This window comes from Pogoniulus pusillus, chromosome 35 (genome assembly GCF_015220805.1).
Source record: "Pogoniulus pusillus isolate bPogPus1 chromosome 35, bPogPus1.pri, whole genome shotgun sequence".
Lineage (NCBI taxonomy): Eukaryota > Metazoa > Chordata > Aves > Piciformes > Lybiidae > Pogoniulus > Pogoniulus pusillus.
In genome coordinates this window covers 7,121,222-7,135,636 of record NC_087298.1, presented here as the reverse complement: position 1 = coordinate 7,135,636, position 14,415 = coordinate 7,121,222, and the positions used below count along the sequence as shown (strand labels likewise).

General features: G+C 42.6%; 1 protein-coding gene across 4 annotated transcripts in view; it reads right to left on the bottom strand.

Moving 5' to 3' along the window:
- The window catches only part of GARNL3 (GTPase activating Rap/RanGAP domain like 3), a 46,117-nt gene that overhangs the window by 9,147 nt on the left and 22,555 nt on the right, over positions 1–14,415 (bottom strand). For all 4 annotated transcript variants that reach the window (XM_064171077.1, XM_064171078.1, XM_064171079.1 and 1 more), the window contains 11 exons: positions 13,963–14,061; positions 13,114–13,217; positions 12,048–12,156; positions 8,856–8,901; positions 7,296–7,402; positions 6,356–6,477; positions 5,104–5,208; positions 2,629–2,703; positions 1,570–1,681; positions 768–866; positions 252–368 (listed from right to left, as the gene is read on the bottom strand). In XM_064171077.1, coding sequence (XP_064027147.1) covers positions 252–368; positions 768–866; positions 1,570–1,681; positions 2,629–2,703; positions 5,104–5,208; positions 6,356–6,477; positions 7,296–7,402; positions 8,856–8,901; positions 12,048–12,156; positions 13,114–13,217; positions 13,963–14,061 — 1,095 coding nt within the window. The remainder of the gene's footprint in view (positions 1–251; positions 369–767; positions 867–1,569; positions 1,682–2,628; positions 2,704–5,103; positions 5,209–6,355; positions 6,478–7,295; positions 7,403–8,855; positions 8,902–12,047; positions 12,157–13,113; positions 13,218–13,962; positions 14,062–14,415) is intronic.

Here is a 14,415-nt window from a genome sequence, read left to right as displayed (position 1 = left end):
TAGCTGCTCTTCAGCAGCAGCATGTACCAAGTAACATGGTATTTTTATCAAGTTTTAAAACCTCTATAAAATGTCTTGCTGGACTATGCCAGGCTTAGTTTCACATATAAGCTTAACAAAGTTTGAATTGACTGTCCAGAGAAAAAACTAAAGCCAAACACTTACAACTGCCTTAAGGGAGCCAATAAGCCCCTGACAACGACAGACATTATACCAGAGTGGATGTTTCTAATATAGGATAATGAAATCACCTTTGGTTCTCTCCAGTTTATTTTCTCTGCAGTCGTATTTGCTTCTTATAATTTGCTTTGTTTCTATGTCATTTTGGACAACACTGAGTCTGAAGACAAGGACACGAGAGTCTTTCCCTGAAGGATGCAAAGAGACAGTTAAACGAGGGAAAGAAAGATGGCAGTAGTTTGACATTAGTACTTCTAAAGACCAGACAAACAGGGCCAAGATAAACAAGGCATACTGCTTCTCTGGGGATGAGCCACAAGGTCACACAAGAGTGCTTATCAACTCCCTAGGTGTTACAATGCTAGTAACCAACTCCTTCAGTTCAGTTGCTGAGCTACTCATCAGGTGGTGCTGCAGCAAAGAATATGAGCCTCCCACCCCAGCCTTTTAGAAAATAGCAGCAGCTGTCTACATGCTCCTTTAGTCCAAATGAAGCATCTCATACACTTGCCACTGACAGACACCACTGCCTCAGGACACCATGAGCCACACTCACATGAGACTCCAAGGACAGGGACCTCTCCTACCTCTGTCTGTTCGGGCAATCAAAAGATTGAGAGTTTCCAAAACATGCATCTGCTTTATTTGAAGAGTTTTATCAAATACTTGCACTGATGGTTGACCATCTGAAAAAGAGACCCAAAACACACATATTTATTCAAAATCCTGCTAAGATTGACTGGTCACCGGGTTTGACCTATTTTTGTCTTGTAATAAAAGCCTCTGCTTTTGAAAATGAAAAGAAGTGCACAAAGCCTCTACCCATACTACAGCATCACAGCTAACACTTCTTCATGGGAGAGTTTTACCACTGCCATGGATCAGATTATGCAACTGAAGCCTACAAGGGACCTTCCTTTGGAAAGGTTAAGACTTACAATTGAGAACTAACTTCATTCCCTCAGTCCTGCTGGCCTTGTATGGCACACAGGAGACAAAGGGTCAAACTAACAATATCACTGCTATGGAAGAAGCAGCCTTTCACTGTCAGCATCAGCCTTGGGCTTCATGCTTAGTACCAAGGGCTAAGAAATCCAGATAAACCATTTAAACTTTGAGCTTGGATGTTACTCCATAAGTCTTTCCAGATGGTCATGAAAACAACATCTGAAACAATAAACCATTTGGAAATCTGAACTAGCACTGGCTCCCTTTTATGGCTTGACTCTGGTGCAGAGAGAATTTCTGCAACTAGGTCAAATAAATGTTAAAAAAATTCACTTGGACTGGTGTCTGTCCCTGTAGGTGAAGATCTACCAACACCTGAGCAGAGCTTATGAACATCAGATACATAACAATTGACAGAAAAACACTGGATCATTTACTAACCATCTATCAACAAGATGCCAACATCTGTAGAAACCAGCAAGGACTGGCCCCAGGAATCTGCACAGACAACCTCATGAGGAAAATTACTGCAGAAAGATTGAGATTCCCAAGGCTATGAAGTAACATAAGGGATACATATTAAGTACACTAAGAAATACAGATCATACAGACACAGAATGTGATGGACAATGGCAAGTGACAACATGTAAATGCTTTTGGCAGGATACATTTCCAAACAATATCTTTTGAAAATATCAAACTTTAGTTAATTCTGCTTTTTTTTTATTTCCAAAGGAGACACTCTCCCTATTAATTGAGTTTGGAGATTACAAGTGTGAGACACATTTCTGAAGCAAAGGAATTAAAACATATGCAGCTGAGAGTCAGTGGAAATACTCAATATGTATTTTACACAGAAAATCCTATGGACTTACAAACCATGTACCACCATGCATGTGAACTTTGCTTACATTTTATGGCTCACTTTGTGATATTCAGTCACTTGCACATGACACAATTCAATCTGCCTTTCTCAAACCATTCTTTCATCATGTGCTCTCAGTACTAGCCTCCCAGAGTCTGTCCCTCCTCCCCCAGTTTAAATATTAGCTGAAGTCTCTGAAATTCTAGAAGGGCTTTTGAAGCTTCTGTATATAAAATGCATGCAGAAAAAGGTGCTCTGCATCTTTCACTCCCTAGTACCCTTAAACCAAATCTGGTACTACAGGAGATAAAAACACAGGTAAATTCTGGTTTAAGTCTGATGCAGAAGTTAAATGAAAAGATGACTGCATATGGAAAATAGCATTTTCATCAAATATTCTCAGATATAAAACCATCCACACTTGCTTTAACTTGAGAAGTGCTTCTGCCTCTAGGTTCACCCTTTATTAATTTGATACTGGCTGCAGAATCACTTTGACACTAGACATTTCCTCTTTGCTGCTACAGCATCTAATTACAAAAGTAAACAAACAGTATGCAGAACTGATATGCCATGCCATACTCAACAATACTTCATTTTTTCATAGCTCTCCTCAGACAGATGGGGTCACTCACCTCCTTTTTACAAAAGCTTGTGGTTGCCAAGTTAGCTGTGGCATCCCCTTTCACAGTGGTTTTCAATTTCAATGCCTAATACAAACAGATGTTTTATTTAAATTGAGTTGCTGTCAGCAATACCCATAAAGACTGTGAAGAAAGGACAATGTGGGACTACAAAGCAGTTCCAGTTTGGAATTCCTATCACATTTCAAGTAATTAGGAAAGAAATGGAATTCTGTGTATCCTGAACAAAGTCTCCATGAATCTCGAGAGGGCTGTTAGAGATTATCTGAGCCAAAATATATGTTGGCTGAGTTTATTTTGCTTTGTTTTTCAAATTGAAACCCACAATCACAAAAATTGGGTCAAACATAACAGAGGAAGGCCTCCACCTCAAATCATACAAGCTAGTCACCTACACCATTCATTCCACAAGCCAGCTGGAGAGGATCCCTCTGTCCATTCCACAAGCTGGCCTTTCCCTTGCAAAAATTAATAACACATAACTAAGTCAAACAACATATATACATTGCCAGGGGTATCAAGGACACACAGCCACAGTACCACAAATTCTTCACCCACAAGTAACCAGAAGTGAGCTGATTCTGAAAGAGTAAAGAACTCCAGAGAGATGCTGTACCAAAACAGCCTCAGTGAGATACACAGTAAGTCTGTTTAAGGTATCCCATGTATCTTCATTGCTAACCTTTACTAACCGTTCCCATGAAGTGATGACAAGTGGAACTGTCAAAGGATTAAACCAAAGGTTAGAAATTACCAAACCAGTTTTACTGCCCTGAAGTCTCCCTGCCACCAGGCATGGTCTGTGAACTGGCAGTGATCAGCTGCATGCACCATTTGCACGTTTGCATTAAGCACGGCTGTCAGCTTAGAGATGCACAAAACACTTCACTACATTAACATTTTTATTTCGCCCCATCAGTCAGCAGATATCACCTTGACAATAAAGAAATGATTTAAATGTACTGCTGAGCCAGTCATCAGGGAGCTTTGTTTGCCATCTGAAAACTCAACTGACTACAACTAAGAGAGAGACACATTCATAGAGCTTGGCATGAATGATGAAGAGCTGCTTGGAATGCCTGTCAACCTGTGTTCATGCCTAGGGTTTGTAACTTAGAAGAAAGTTCTTTTAGGGAAAGGAAAGACTTAAAAGTGAAAAGAACATTCAGGGAAAAAAACACAAACAGCTATCTATGAATTATTAATCCACAAATGAGGTTTCCCTTTGCTAAAGCCCATGCTGGGATGGAAGAAATGGGTCTCAATGAGATTTGTTACCCAAGTATCTCAGGAGTGTTTGTCTTGGGAGAGGTGGAGGGGATCAAGCTTATAGGTTTCTATATTTTCAACAACTGTGTTTTACTTTAACTTCTGTTAAATAGTTAGTGAATTTGGGGAATAAGTCACTGGATACTCCTGTCTGAAGATCACACTCACTTTTGGCTTTGGTGTGAGTCGCTATTGCAAGGTGCTTGGGGAAAGGATGGCTGAAGCACTGAGAGGCAGACTTTGCAGCTCTGCCATTGTAAGCTTTAACAGTCTTGAGATTCTTTTAGTTCTCATCCACTGGGCTCCATCCTCTACTTTTAATTGAATCTGGAACTTCTCAAACTTTTCCACTCTTATCTTACTAACTCAGATAAAAAAAGGGAGGGAAGGGAGGAGGCTTGGGTTTGGGTGGTGGTATGGCTTATTTCTTTGTTTAAGTTTTTTTCTGTTTTGGTTTCCTGCTAAGTTATATCAGCTCAGAAAAGAGATAAGCAACAGAACATTGTCACCAGTCCAGGATGAAATAGAGACAAGCAGGAAAGGACAGGGGAGCTGATGAACATGGACACTTTTTTTTTTGTTTTGGTGCTGCAATGAACTGTCAGATCCCACCAGACTATTGAAATCATCAGGAAGTTTTACTCCTCACTGAATCAAAATGCCAGTAAGCTTGCAGAAGATTGGAATCAGAATTTGGTATATTCAAAGATGTGTAGCAAACTCTCCTTTAGCAAAAAGACTGTGGATTTTTTTTCCTGGCTAAAGCACAGAGAAAATCCATGAAAGATTATGTTTCTCCACGTGCTACTTTGAAGCTAGCTAGAATGTTTTGGTGAAAACGACTAGATTACACTCCAAAGCACAGCAAGAGACAGTATTCTTCTGCTTGGAGGCAAAAAGCACCTGCTGCACAAAGCAAGCAAAGATCTTTTAGGTTTGATCCTTAGGTGAATTTTTTCCAACCTTCCTTCAGCTGATGTATTTGCTAACAATTGTCTTTGTGCTGTGTACCTCAGGTGTTAGAGATGTATATTTCTATTCATATTTTACCTTAAACTAGCTTAAACTAATGGAATACTACAAAACTACTGACCACAGAGAACTGCTTGACATAACCCTGCAAACTAACCAAATCCTAAGACCAGAGGTGACATAGTCTTTGTACAGAGAGGTGCACACCTCCTAAACCGATCCTACCTGACCGAGCCGCACAAACTCTGCCTGCCGAGCTTCCTCTTTTTTCCGTGTTGACTTTGGGGACTCTGGTAACACATCACTGAAGGACCTTCTATTGAGCATGTTCTAAAAGAGAAAACATTTTCATCTGAATCAAAAGTTCTCGTAAGCTTTTCATCTGAGTTAAATTATTGTGATAGAAATTGAATTTTTTTGATTATTATCCTGTAGGGATGAACCTAACTGCACAGCTTCTCAGAGAGGTGGAATTCCAACCCTACCAGTGCTCAAGTGCTTTACTTTACAACTTGTCAGAGTTTATGACTGTCACATTCTAAAAAGATTATAAAAGGGCCACAACCATGAATATATGGACAAAAAAAGTTTAAGCAGATCTACTGTGATACTGTGATACTAAGCTATGTGAAATAAATAGGGGGGAAATCATAGAATCATAGAATCAACCAGGTTGGAAGAGACCTCCAAGATCATCCAGTCCAACCTGTAACCCAGCCCTAGCCAATCAACCAGACCATGGCACTAAGTGCCTCATCCAGGCTTTGCTTGAACACCTCCAGGGATGGTGACTCCACCGCCTCCCTGGGCAGCTCATTCCAAAGTCAATCACTCTCTCTGTCAAAAACTTCCTCCTAACATCCAGCCTAGACCTCCCCTGGCACAACTTGAGATTGTGTCTCCTTGTTCTGCTGTTGGTTGCCTGGGAGAAGAGACTAACCCCACCTCGATACAGCCTCCTTTCAGGTAGTTGTAGACAGCAATGAGGTCACCCCTGAGCCTCCTCTTCCCCAGGCTAAACACCTTGCTAGTAGCACCTTGCTAATTTCAGAAGGACTGAATTTCTTTCTAGTTAGTTAAGAAGAAATCTTCTTCATCTAAAATGAAGCTATTTGTTAACCAAGGGTAAAAATGATCCAAATTAAGAGATAACAGAACAGTGCAGTATTTATGGTGAGGAGGCCAATGCCTGTACTTCTGGAGGCTAAATTTCCTGCCCCTTTGCTGCAGGAAGCTTACAGAAAGTAGGACATAGTCAAGCTTCTCCTCACACCTCTTTTAAGCCAGTGCATGAAGGCCTGACAAGACTGGCAGTTAGGTTTCATATAACCGCAGAACAAGCTGCGTGACAATCGGTATTTGCCCAGCATGTGCAATTCAGTGCTCATTAGGATTAGTCTATTAAAGCAAGAGAACATCAAATCTGGTAGAGAGAAGAGGAAAGCACACGTGAGGGATGCAGAGACTTCTCACTTACATTCACCTTGTGGAGATCAGGCATCATGTCTTGGTACAAAGAGCGGATCAGCATGTCCAGGGTGCGCTGACGTTTCTGAGAAAAAGTTGGAGTTTCCAAGGTGGCTTTCTCCCCATTTATTACTGAAATAGTGTGGGAAAGAAGATACATTACCTACACAGGCTTCGAAGCTTCTACCAACTCTAGATTGCCTCTGTACAAAAACACCTTCTTTCCCCTTAGTTGTCTCCTTGCATGGTTTTCAGTGAATAATTACCTTTAAACTTTGAAGAGGAAAAAAAAAGGAGTAATAGGAGAAATCCTACAAAGCATCCCAATAACCTCCTAAGTAATAGAAAATTAAAGATAAACTGCTAATCAATTGAGGTAATAAATCAATTTAAATATGCAAAATGAGTTATTAGTCAAGTTGCTGTCAGGTAAGCACCTAATTGCAATCATCACAATCCGTTCTCAGAGATCTCTCTCTCGATGATTTAGAAGGGCAAGTAAGGGTCAGAGAAGATTGGAAGAGAATCATTACAGAATTAACAAGTTCTCAAAGGTGCTGAAGGGCACCTATGCAGCATGCATTCTGAAAAGCTGCTAACCTAACATTTTCTGTTACTAAATATTGAACAGCATTAGAAATTCTTTTAGACCTCCAAGTCTCTTAAGGAAATGCAAAGCTAACTACGGCTGCACGTTGTGCAAATGCAGAAGTCTGTTTGTGTCTTGCAGCCTGGAAGCATAATTGCATGGAAATCCAGGCTGTTGCTAATCTGACTGGAGCAGTCTGATAGGATTGACATCCCACCTAGGCTGCAGATTTTGGGGAAAACATTTTATACAGAAGAGCAACATACACAAGAAAATGTGCTGATGTTTTCAGCACCATAAATTTCAATTCATGAAAGCATTTACTACAAAGGTGTTTCCAGCCAAAGAGAAAGTGACTTACATTTCACTAAGACAAAATCCCTGAATTCCTGGTGATTTGTAAACACAGGTGGGGATGGAAGTGGAGGCCCAAACAGAGGAACGCTTTCTTCTGAAAATATTTTCAGCCTATTGAAAGAACAAATCTTTATCTCTATTGAAAGTCACAGTCAAACCCCAACATTTTTACTATTCACAAGAGAGGCAATAAGTGGGTACGGTTACCTGGGTACGTCTTAGGTAAGAACTTGCAGGGGTCTTCACTTGGAATTATTCATGAGAGGAAAATTCTGGTTCCCTTATGCTAACACCAGGACACTGACAATTACAGCAGGCCTTTGTAGTTCTACTCCTAGAATAATGCTTTTAGTGGCAGTAGCAAAACCTAGTCCTTTTCAAAACAGCTGGACTAGACCAGTTCTCCACATACAAACTATTCTGCAGATTTCCACCTTACCTATGCATTCACCACACGCAGGAAGTATTTGAGTCCTTCTGAATAACAGTGGTTTACTACAGCTGAGTCTGTCTCAAGAATAGCAAATTTATCTTCACTGAGAAAGAAACAGTCAGAATCCCTTCCATGACAGCTGGACCTGCTGAGTTCTTTTGATCCATAAGAAAGCTGGCACATCAAGAATAAATGGCAAGTACAAAACCCATGCATACAACATGCTCAGCAAGCCACAGCTTCTTCAAGTGTTCTTTAAGCTTCCCTGTACTAGCACTTTGTAAAGGAGAAATAACAGTGGCAAGTCTGTCCTGTACTGAGAAGTGCAGCACACACTGATAGCTAGTGACTCTTTTTCTCTTTCCTGTCTATTTGTTCCAAACCTACAGAGAATCTCTCTCATGGGCTCAGACTATGACATCCTCCTGCCACTCTGCTTTTCTAAGACTGACAGTTATTTCTAGCATCTCACTACTAATCTCAAGACAATAGTTTGTCTTGATTCATTATTTGGTTAAGGTCTCTTTGTTAAAACCTAGGCTTGAGGCTGCAGAAATGCTTGCCTTTCAGATTCTGGCAAAACCTAACAGACTCCCACTTGGACAGCATAGATCTCCAAGTGTGAGGGTCCCAAGGCTGAAAAAGAGGTGAAGAACACATCTTTTGCCAGCAAAACTCTACTATGTTTTACATACATGATCTCCAACAGTACAAGCACTCTCTTGAGATCCCTGGAAATGAACCAGTTTGCTTAGCTACAACCAAATCCAGACCTGCAAAGATCCACAGCTGTCACTTCATCACATCTAATTACCTTCCATTACACATGGAGCTCACAATGTCATTGATCTCATCAGGTCAGAATGTTGCAGGCACACCTACCAGCATTTTGCTATATTTAAACTAAAAAGTAGTTTTGTTTTTCTCCTTTATCTTATGCCTGCTCCAGAATTTCATTTTCTGACAGTAAGAAACATGAAACTTGTTCATACTGAGTTTACAACCATCTACATCCAGGCCCACATTGCTCTTCAGTTTCCCAGGTTCATTTGGCCAATATAAAATGTTTTCCTATTATCTCTAAACCATCAGAAATTCAGTGTGAAGTTATTTGTTACAACCAGCACCTACCTGTAACTATCATTCTGCTTATTATATCTCACTAAGGCAAAAATATCTGTCACACAGTTAAGGAAGTTAAGCCAGCACTAACGAAGCTGTATTTTAATACACTTTTTTTTGCCTCCTGTAGCATATTGGAGATTTGGTAGAGGTAAAACATAACAAGCAATATACAATGCATAAATGATTCTTGACTACACACATTTTGTCATAGGTTTGTCAAAAAAAAATCAAAGAGAGTGGGGTGTATTAATTACATCACAACAAACACTGGATAACAAGTTAACCATGGCACAGCAAAGTGCCCTTGTGGCCAACATCCAGCAGACCAAGGGAGGCTCTCCTCCCCCTCTACTCTGCCCTGGTGAGACCTCATCTTGAATACTGTGTTCAGTTTTGGACTTCACAGTTTAAGAGGGATAGAGATCTGCTGGAGAGGGTCCAGCAGAGGGCTAAGAGGAAGATGAGGGGACTGGAGGGCACTGCCTGATGAGGAGAGGCTGAGAGACTTGGGACTTTCTAGTCTGGAAAAGAGAAGATTAGAGGGGATTTGAGAAATGTTTATAAATATCTGAGAGCTGGCCAGGAGGGGGGGACAGACTCTGCTCACTGCTCCCTGTGACAGGACAAGGAGCAATGGGTATAATTTGCAGCAGAAGAGGTTCCACCTCAACACTTCTGGGAGAACTTTACTGTGAGGGTCACAGAGCACTGGAACAGGCTCCCCAGAGAGGTTGTGGAGTCTCCTTCTATGGAGACTTCCAAGGCCTGTCTGGATGTGTTCCTCTGTGATCTGTGTTAGATAGTATTGTCCTGCTCTGGCAGGGCGGTTGGACTTGATGATCTATTTGAGTCCCTCCCAACCCCTAACATCCTGTGAGCCTGTGAAATCCTCCTAACAGCAGTGAGGGAAGAATTGCTCCATTTCCACTAAAGTTGACACTGTAAGAAGTAATAGATTGACTCGGTAAACTTCTCTTATAAACAATATTTAGGTTCCCCTAAGATCTAAAGATATAATTTGTATTAACTAGTGGAATACTTTTTCTTCTGGCCACTCCTTTCATTTGGAGTAAAAGAGGTTAATATTAGAAGCTTAAATCTAAACACTAAGATTAGCCATAGGTGGATGAATCTGGCAAGAAAGTGCCAATATTTAGTCAGCCTGAGAACCAGGTTTAGAGGTCATTAGCTTTGTGATTAGTCTTTCAAAAACTCAGCCACAGAGAGTGGGCAGAAACAAAGAGTTTTCTTCTTTCCCATCCATTTTTCTTCATTCCATTCCTTCTAGCCTAGGAGATGCCAGACTGAGGTCTGGAGATCACCAGTGTGACCCCACAATAATCCTAAGCAACTGGCAGCTGATTTTTGGAATCAAATTGTCTTCAAAATGTTTCCAGTCACAAAGTTTGGAAAACACAGGCTGGCAAAAATAAAGAGAATGTTGTTCACAGTCTGAAAGACGAGAAAAACACCCATCTAAACCACACAAATGCCTAAAAGAAACAGCACCTAAGCACCAAAAGGTTATATTGAGTTAATGCCAAGTTGATTCACATCTCTAACAGAACCATTGCTATGAATTCATGCTTTATGAAAATGTATGAAACTTAATTTGTGAAGGGATCCAAAGGCCTTCAATAAAAATACCATTTAAAAAAATCACATCCTTGCTTTTGAAGTTATCTTCTAAGTGGTTCAACACAAAAACTATTTTATGAAGCAGACTTAAGAGACTCCTGCTTATCAAGCAAGGCAAAGGTAAAAACATGCAGGAATGCAAGTGTCTCTTTAACATAGATTTCACTTAGAATCACAAATGAGAGGCTTCCTAATCTCCAGACTCAAGGCCTCATCCAACCTGGCCTTGAACACCTCCAGGGAGGTGTTCAAGGCCAGGTTGGATGAGGCCTTGAGTGACCTGTTCTAGCGGGAAGTGTCCCTGCCTATGGCAGGGAGTTGGAACTGGATGATTTTGAGGTCCCTTTCAACCTAAACCATTCTATTGACGCCCACCTGAAGTACTGCATCCAGTTCTGGAGTCCCTATTACAAAAGGCATGTGGAGATGCTGGAGCATGTCCAGAGAAGGGCCACAAAGATGCTCAGAGGGCTGCAGCAGCTCTGCTATGAGGACAGACTGCAAGAGTTGGGTCTGTGCGGTCTGGAGAAGAGGAGGCTCCCAGGTGACCTCATTGTCTACCAGTATCTGAAAAGGGCCTACAAAAAAGCTGGGGAGGGACTTTTTAGGATATCAGGCAGTGACAGGACTAGGAGGAATGGAGCAAAGCTGGAGGTGGGGAGATTCAGACTGGACATGAGAAGGAAGTTCTTCAGCATGAGAGGAGTGGTGAGAGCCTGGAATGAGTTGCCCAGGGAGGTGGCTGAGGCCCCATCCCTGGAAGTATCACAGTGTCACAGTATCATCAGGGTTGGAAGAGACCTCACAGATCATCAAGTCCAACCCTTTACCACAGAGCTCAAGGCCAGACCATGGCACCAAGTGCCACGTCCAACCTTGCCTTGAACAGCCCCAGGGACGGCGACTCCACCACCTCCCCGGGCAGCCCATTCCAGTGTCCAATGACTCTCTCAGGGAAGAACTTTCTCCTCACCTCCAGCCTAAATCTCCCCTGGCGCAGCCTGAGGCTGTGTCCTCTCGTTCTGGTGCTGGCCACCTGAGAGAAGAGAGCAACCTCCTCCTGGCCACAACCACCCCTCAGGTAGTTGTAGACAGCAATAAGGTCACCCCTGAGTCTCCTCTTCTCCAGGCTAAACAATCCCAGCTCCCTCATCCTTTCCTCATAGGGCTGTGCTCAAGGCCTCTCCCCAGCCTCGTTGCCCTTCTCTGGACACACTCAAGCATCTCAATGTCCCTCCTAAACTGGGGGGCCCAGAACTGAACACAGCACTCAAGGTGTGGTCTGACCAGTGCAGAGTACAGGGGCAGAATGACCTCCCTGCTCCTGCTGACCACACCATTCCGGATGCAGGCCAGGATGCCACTGGCTCTCTTGGCCACCTGGGCACACTGCTGACTCATGTTCAGGCGGGTATGAGGCTGTGGGCAGCCTGCTCTAGGGTAGGGTGTCCTTGCGCATGGCAGGGGGGTTGGAACTCGATGATCCTCGCGGTCCCTTCCACCCCTGACTGATTCTGTGCGTCTATGACAGCTCACTAGAAAATGTAGGGCAAAAGATACGTGTGAAATGAGAGCGGATCATGGACGGCTTGAAGGCTGGAGAGGATTCCTCGCCTTCCTGGAACACGATCGTGACGATGTCATTCCCAATGTGGCGCTTCCTTTCTACCTGGAAAAAAAAAAGAGAAAAGGAGAAAAGAAAAGGGGAAAAAAAAATGAAAGAAGACAGGCACAGTGACTTAAAAGACATAAATAAATTCTCAGACATAAAGATCTACAGAAATTCACAGGGGGAATTTCATCCAAGCTACACAAATCGCTGGAGTATGAGTTGTGTGTTACACATAGGAGCATTCTGCCAACTCACACCCAACTAACTCAATTCCCAGCCTTCCTAAACTCTTTCAGGTAATGGTAACTGCAGCAGTGTAGCACTACAAGTCATCTGAAGAATAGGATACTCGATCACTTCTCAGTCAATCAATTTTGTCCTTCTTCACAAGTGGGTTTTTGTGTCTTAATAACAGTGAGATGATGCATTATCTCCTAACACACACCAGCATGTTTGCAATCTTAGGTTTAATATTGAGGAAAAAATATTGCCAAAGTTGTAAGAAATACAATTCTGAAGTATTCAAAGGCAAGAAATCCTGTGGTTTATTTTAAAGTTTTAGGGGTTGTTATGGAAGAAAAGAAAGGGGAGAAAGGGGGGGACAGGGGGAAGATGGAGGGAAAAAGGAGGAAGAGAAGGAGATAAAGAGGGAAGAGAGGGACATAAAAGGGGAAAGGGGGGGGGAAAGGGGAGAAAAGGGGGGAAGAGGGGGAGAAAAGGGGGGAAGAGGGGGAGAAAAGGGGGGAAGAGGGGGAGAAAAGGGGGGAAGAGGGGGAGAAAAGGGGGGAAGAGGGGGAGAAAAGGGGGGAAGAGGGGGAGAAAAGGGGGGAAGAGGGGGAGAAAAGGGGGGAAGAGGGGGAGAAAAGGGGGGAAGAGGGGGAGAACAGGGGGGAAGAGGGGGAGAACAGGGGGGAAGAGGGGGAGAACAGGGGGGAAGAGGGGGAAAAAGCAGGGGAGAAGGAGGGAAAAGGGGGAGAGAGGGGGAAAAAGCAGGGAGAGGGGAGAACCATGTACCTGCTGTTTGTTCTCCCTAGAATATGGTAACATGGTTGAAACATGGAACATAATTTCATGACCTTGAAAAACTGTATAGATGGAACTGGTTCCTGTTGTATCATCTGCAAAGGAAGACAACATTCTCAGCAGGAATTTCCTTTAACTTTTCTACAGATCAAAAGGTGTATCAGATCCTTTCACCAAACCTTTTTTAGCCATCCTTTTTTCTGATCCATTTTAGCAAATGCTCACATTGCATGTCTGACATGGGTCCAAACCCAAGTTTGCAACCTAATCTGCACAATCACAGGCTTAAAGCCTATGATGCCCTTTCATCTAGCCTCCTCAAATCACACAGGGCTCTTCAAGCCATGAAGCTCTAACTATAAGGAAACAAGTAACATATTGGGTTATTCTTCACCTCATTACAATATAAAATGAAACTGTTTACCTTGACAACACAATTCATATAGAATCATAGAATCAGTCAGAGTTGGAAGAGACCACAAGAATCATCTAGTTCCAACCCCCCTGCCATGGGCAGGGACACCCTATCCTAGATCAGCCTGGCCAGAGCCTCATCCAGCCTGGCCTTAAACACCTCCAGGGATGGGGCCTCAACCACCTCTCTGGGCAACCCATTCCCATATAATCCCATATAAATACTTCTCAAATTCCACTCCATAGCAGTGATTTGAGCTAACCTGACCGTTTCTGGCTGAACCAGAGCATTTGGCACACACATGAGGAAATGTCTTTTGGGACTGCCTTATTTCTACAGTATATATACCACATGCACATGCAGCAAGCAAAAAAAAATGTTCATGCTGCCACTCATCCATTCTCTTGCTCGAGATGAGTTCTTACTTTTAGTGTCCAGTCCTCCTCGGTAGCCTGTCCAGCCTTTCAAAGTGATTGTGTCACCCAAGAGATGCAAAAACCTTTGAAAGCTTTCGCTCCCAGTTTCTAGATGTGGAAGGGGAAAATGTTACAATGGAAAACCACAGGCAGCAATAGAACATCTATAAAAATCCCACAACAGGAGCAGGATCAAAGTTTCAGGTGAATTAGTTTCTCCTCATGTGACCTAAGCCTTTTATCCTTACAGAAACAACCTAAGCATGCGACCTTAAACAGACATCTCTAACCCCAGCTAGAGAATGACCTCTTTAGCTAACTCCAAGACACTGTTCAGGTGCACAGAAGAAAGTGTGAAAATGCAAGAATGAAAGAGCTTTTGCAGTTAATATGAGTTGCTTCCTTCATCTGCTTCCCTTTTGTCAATCCTGCGTTGTACAGTCTATTTCTAGGAAAGGAATT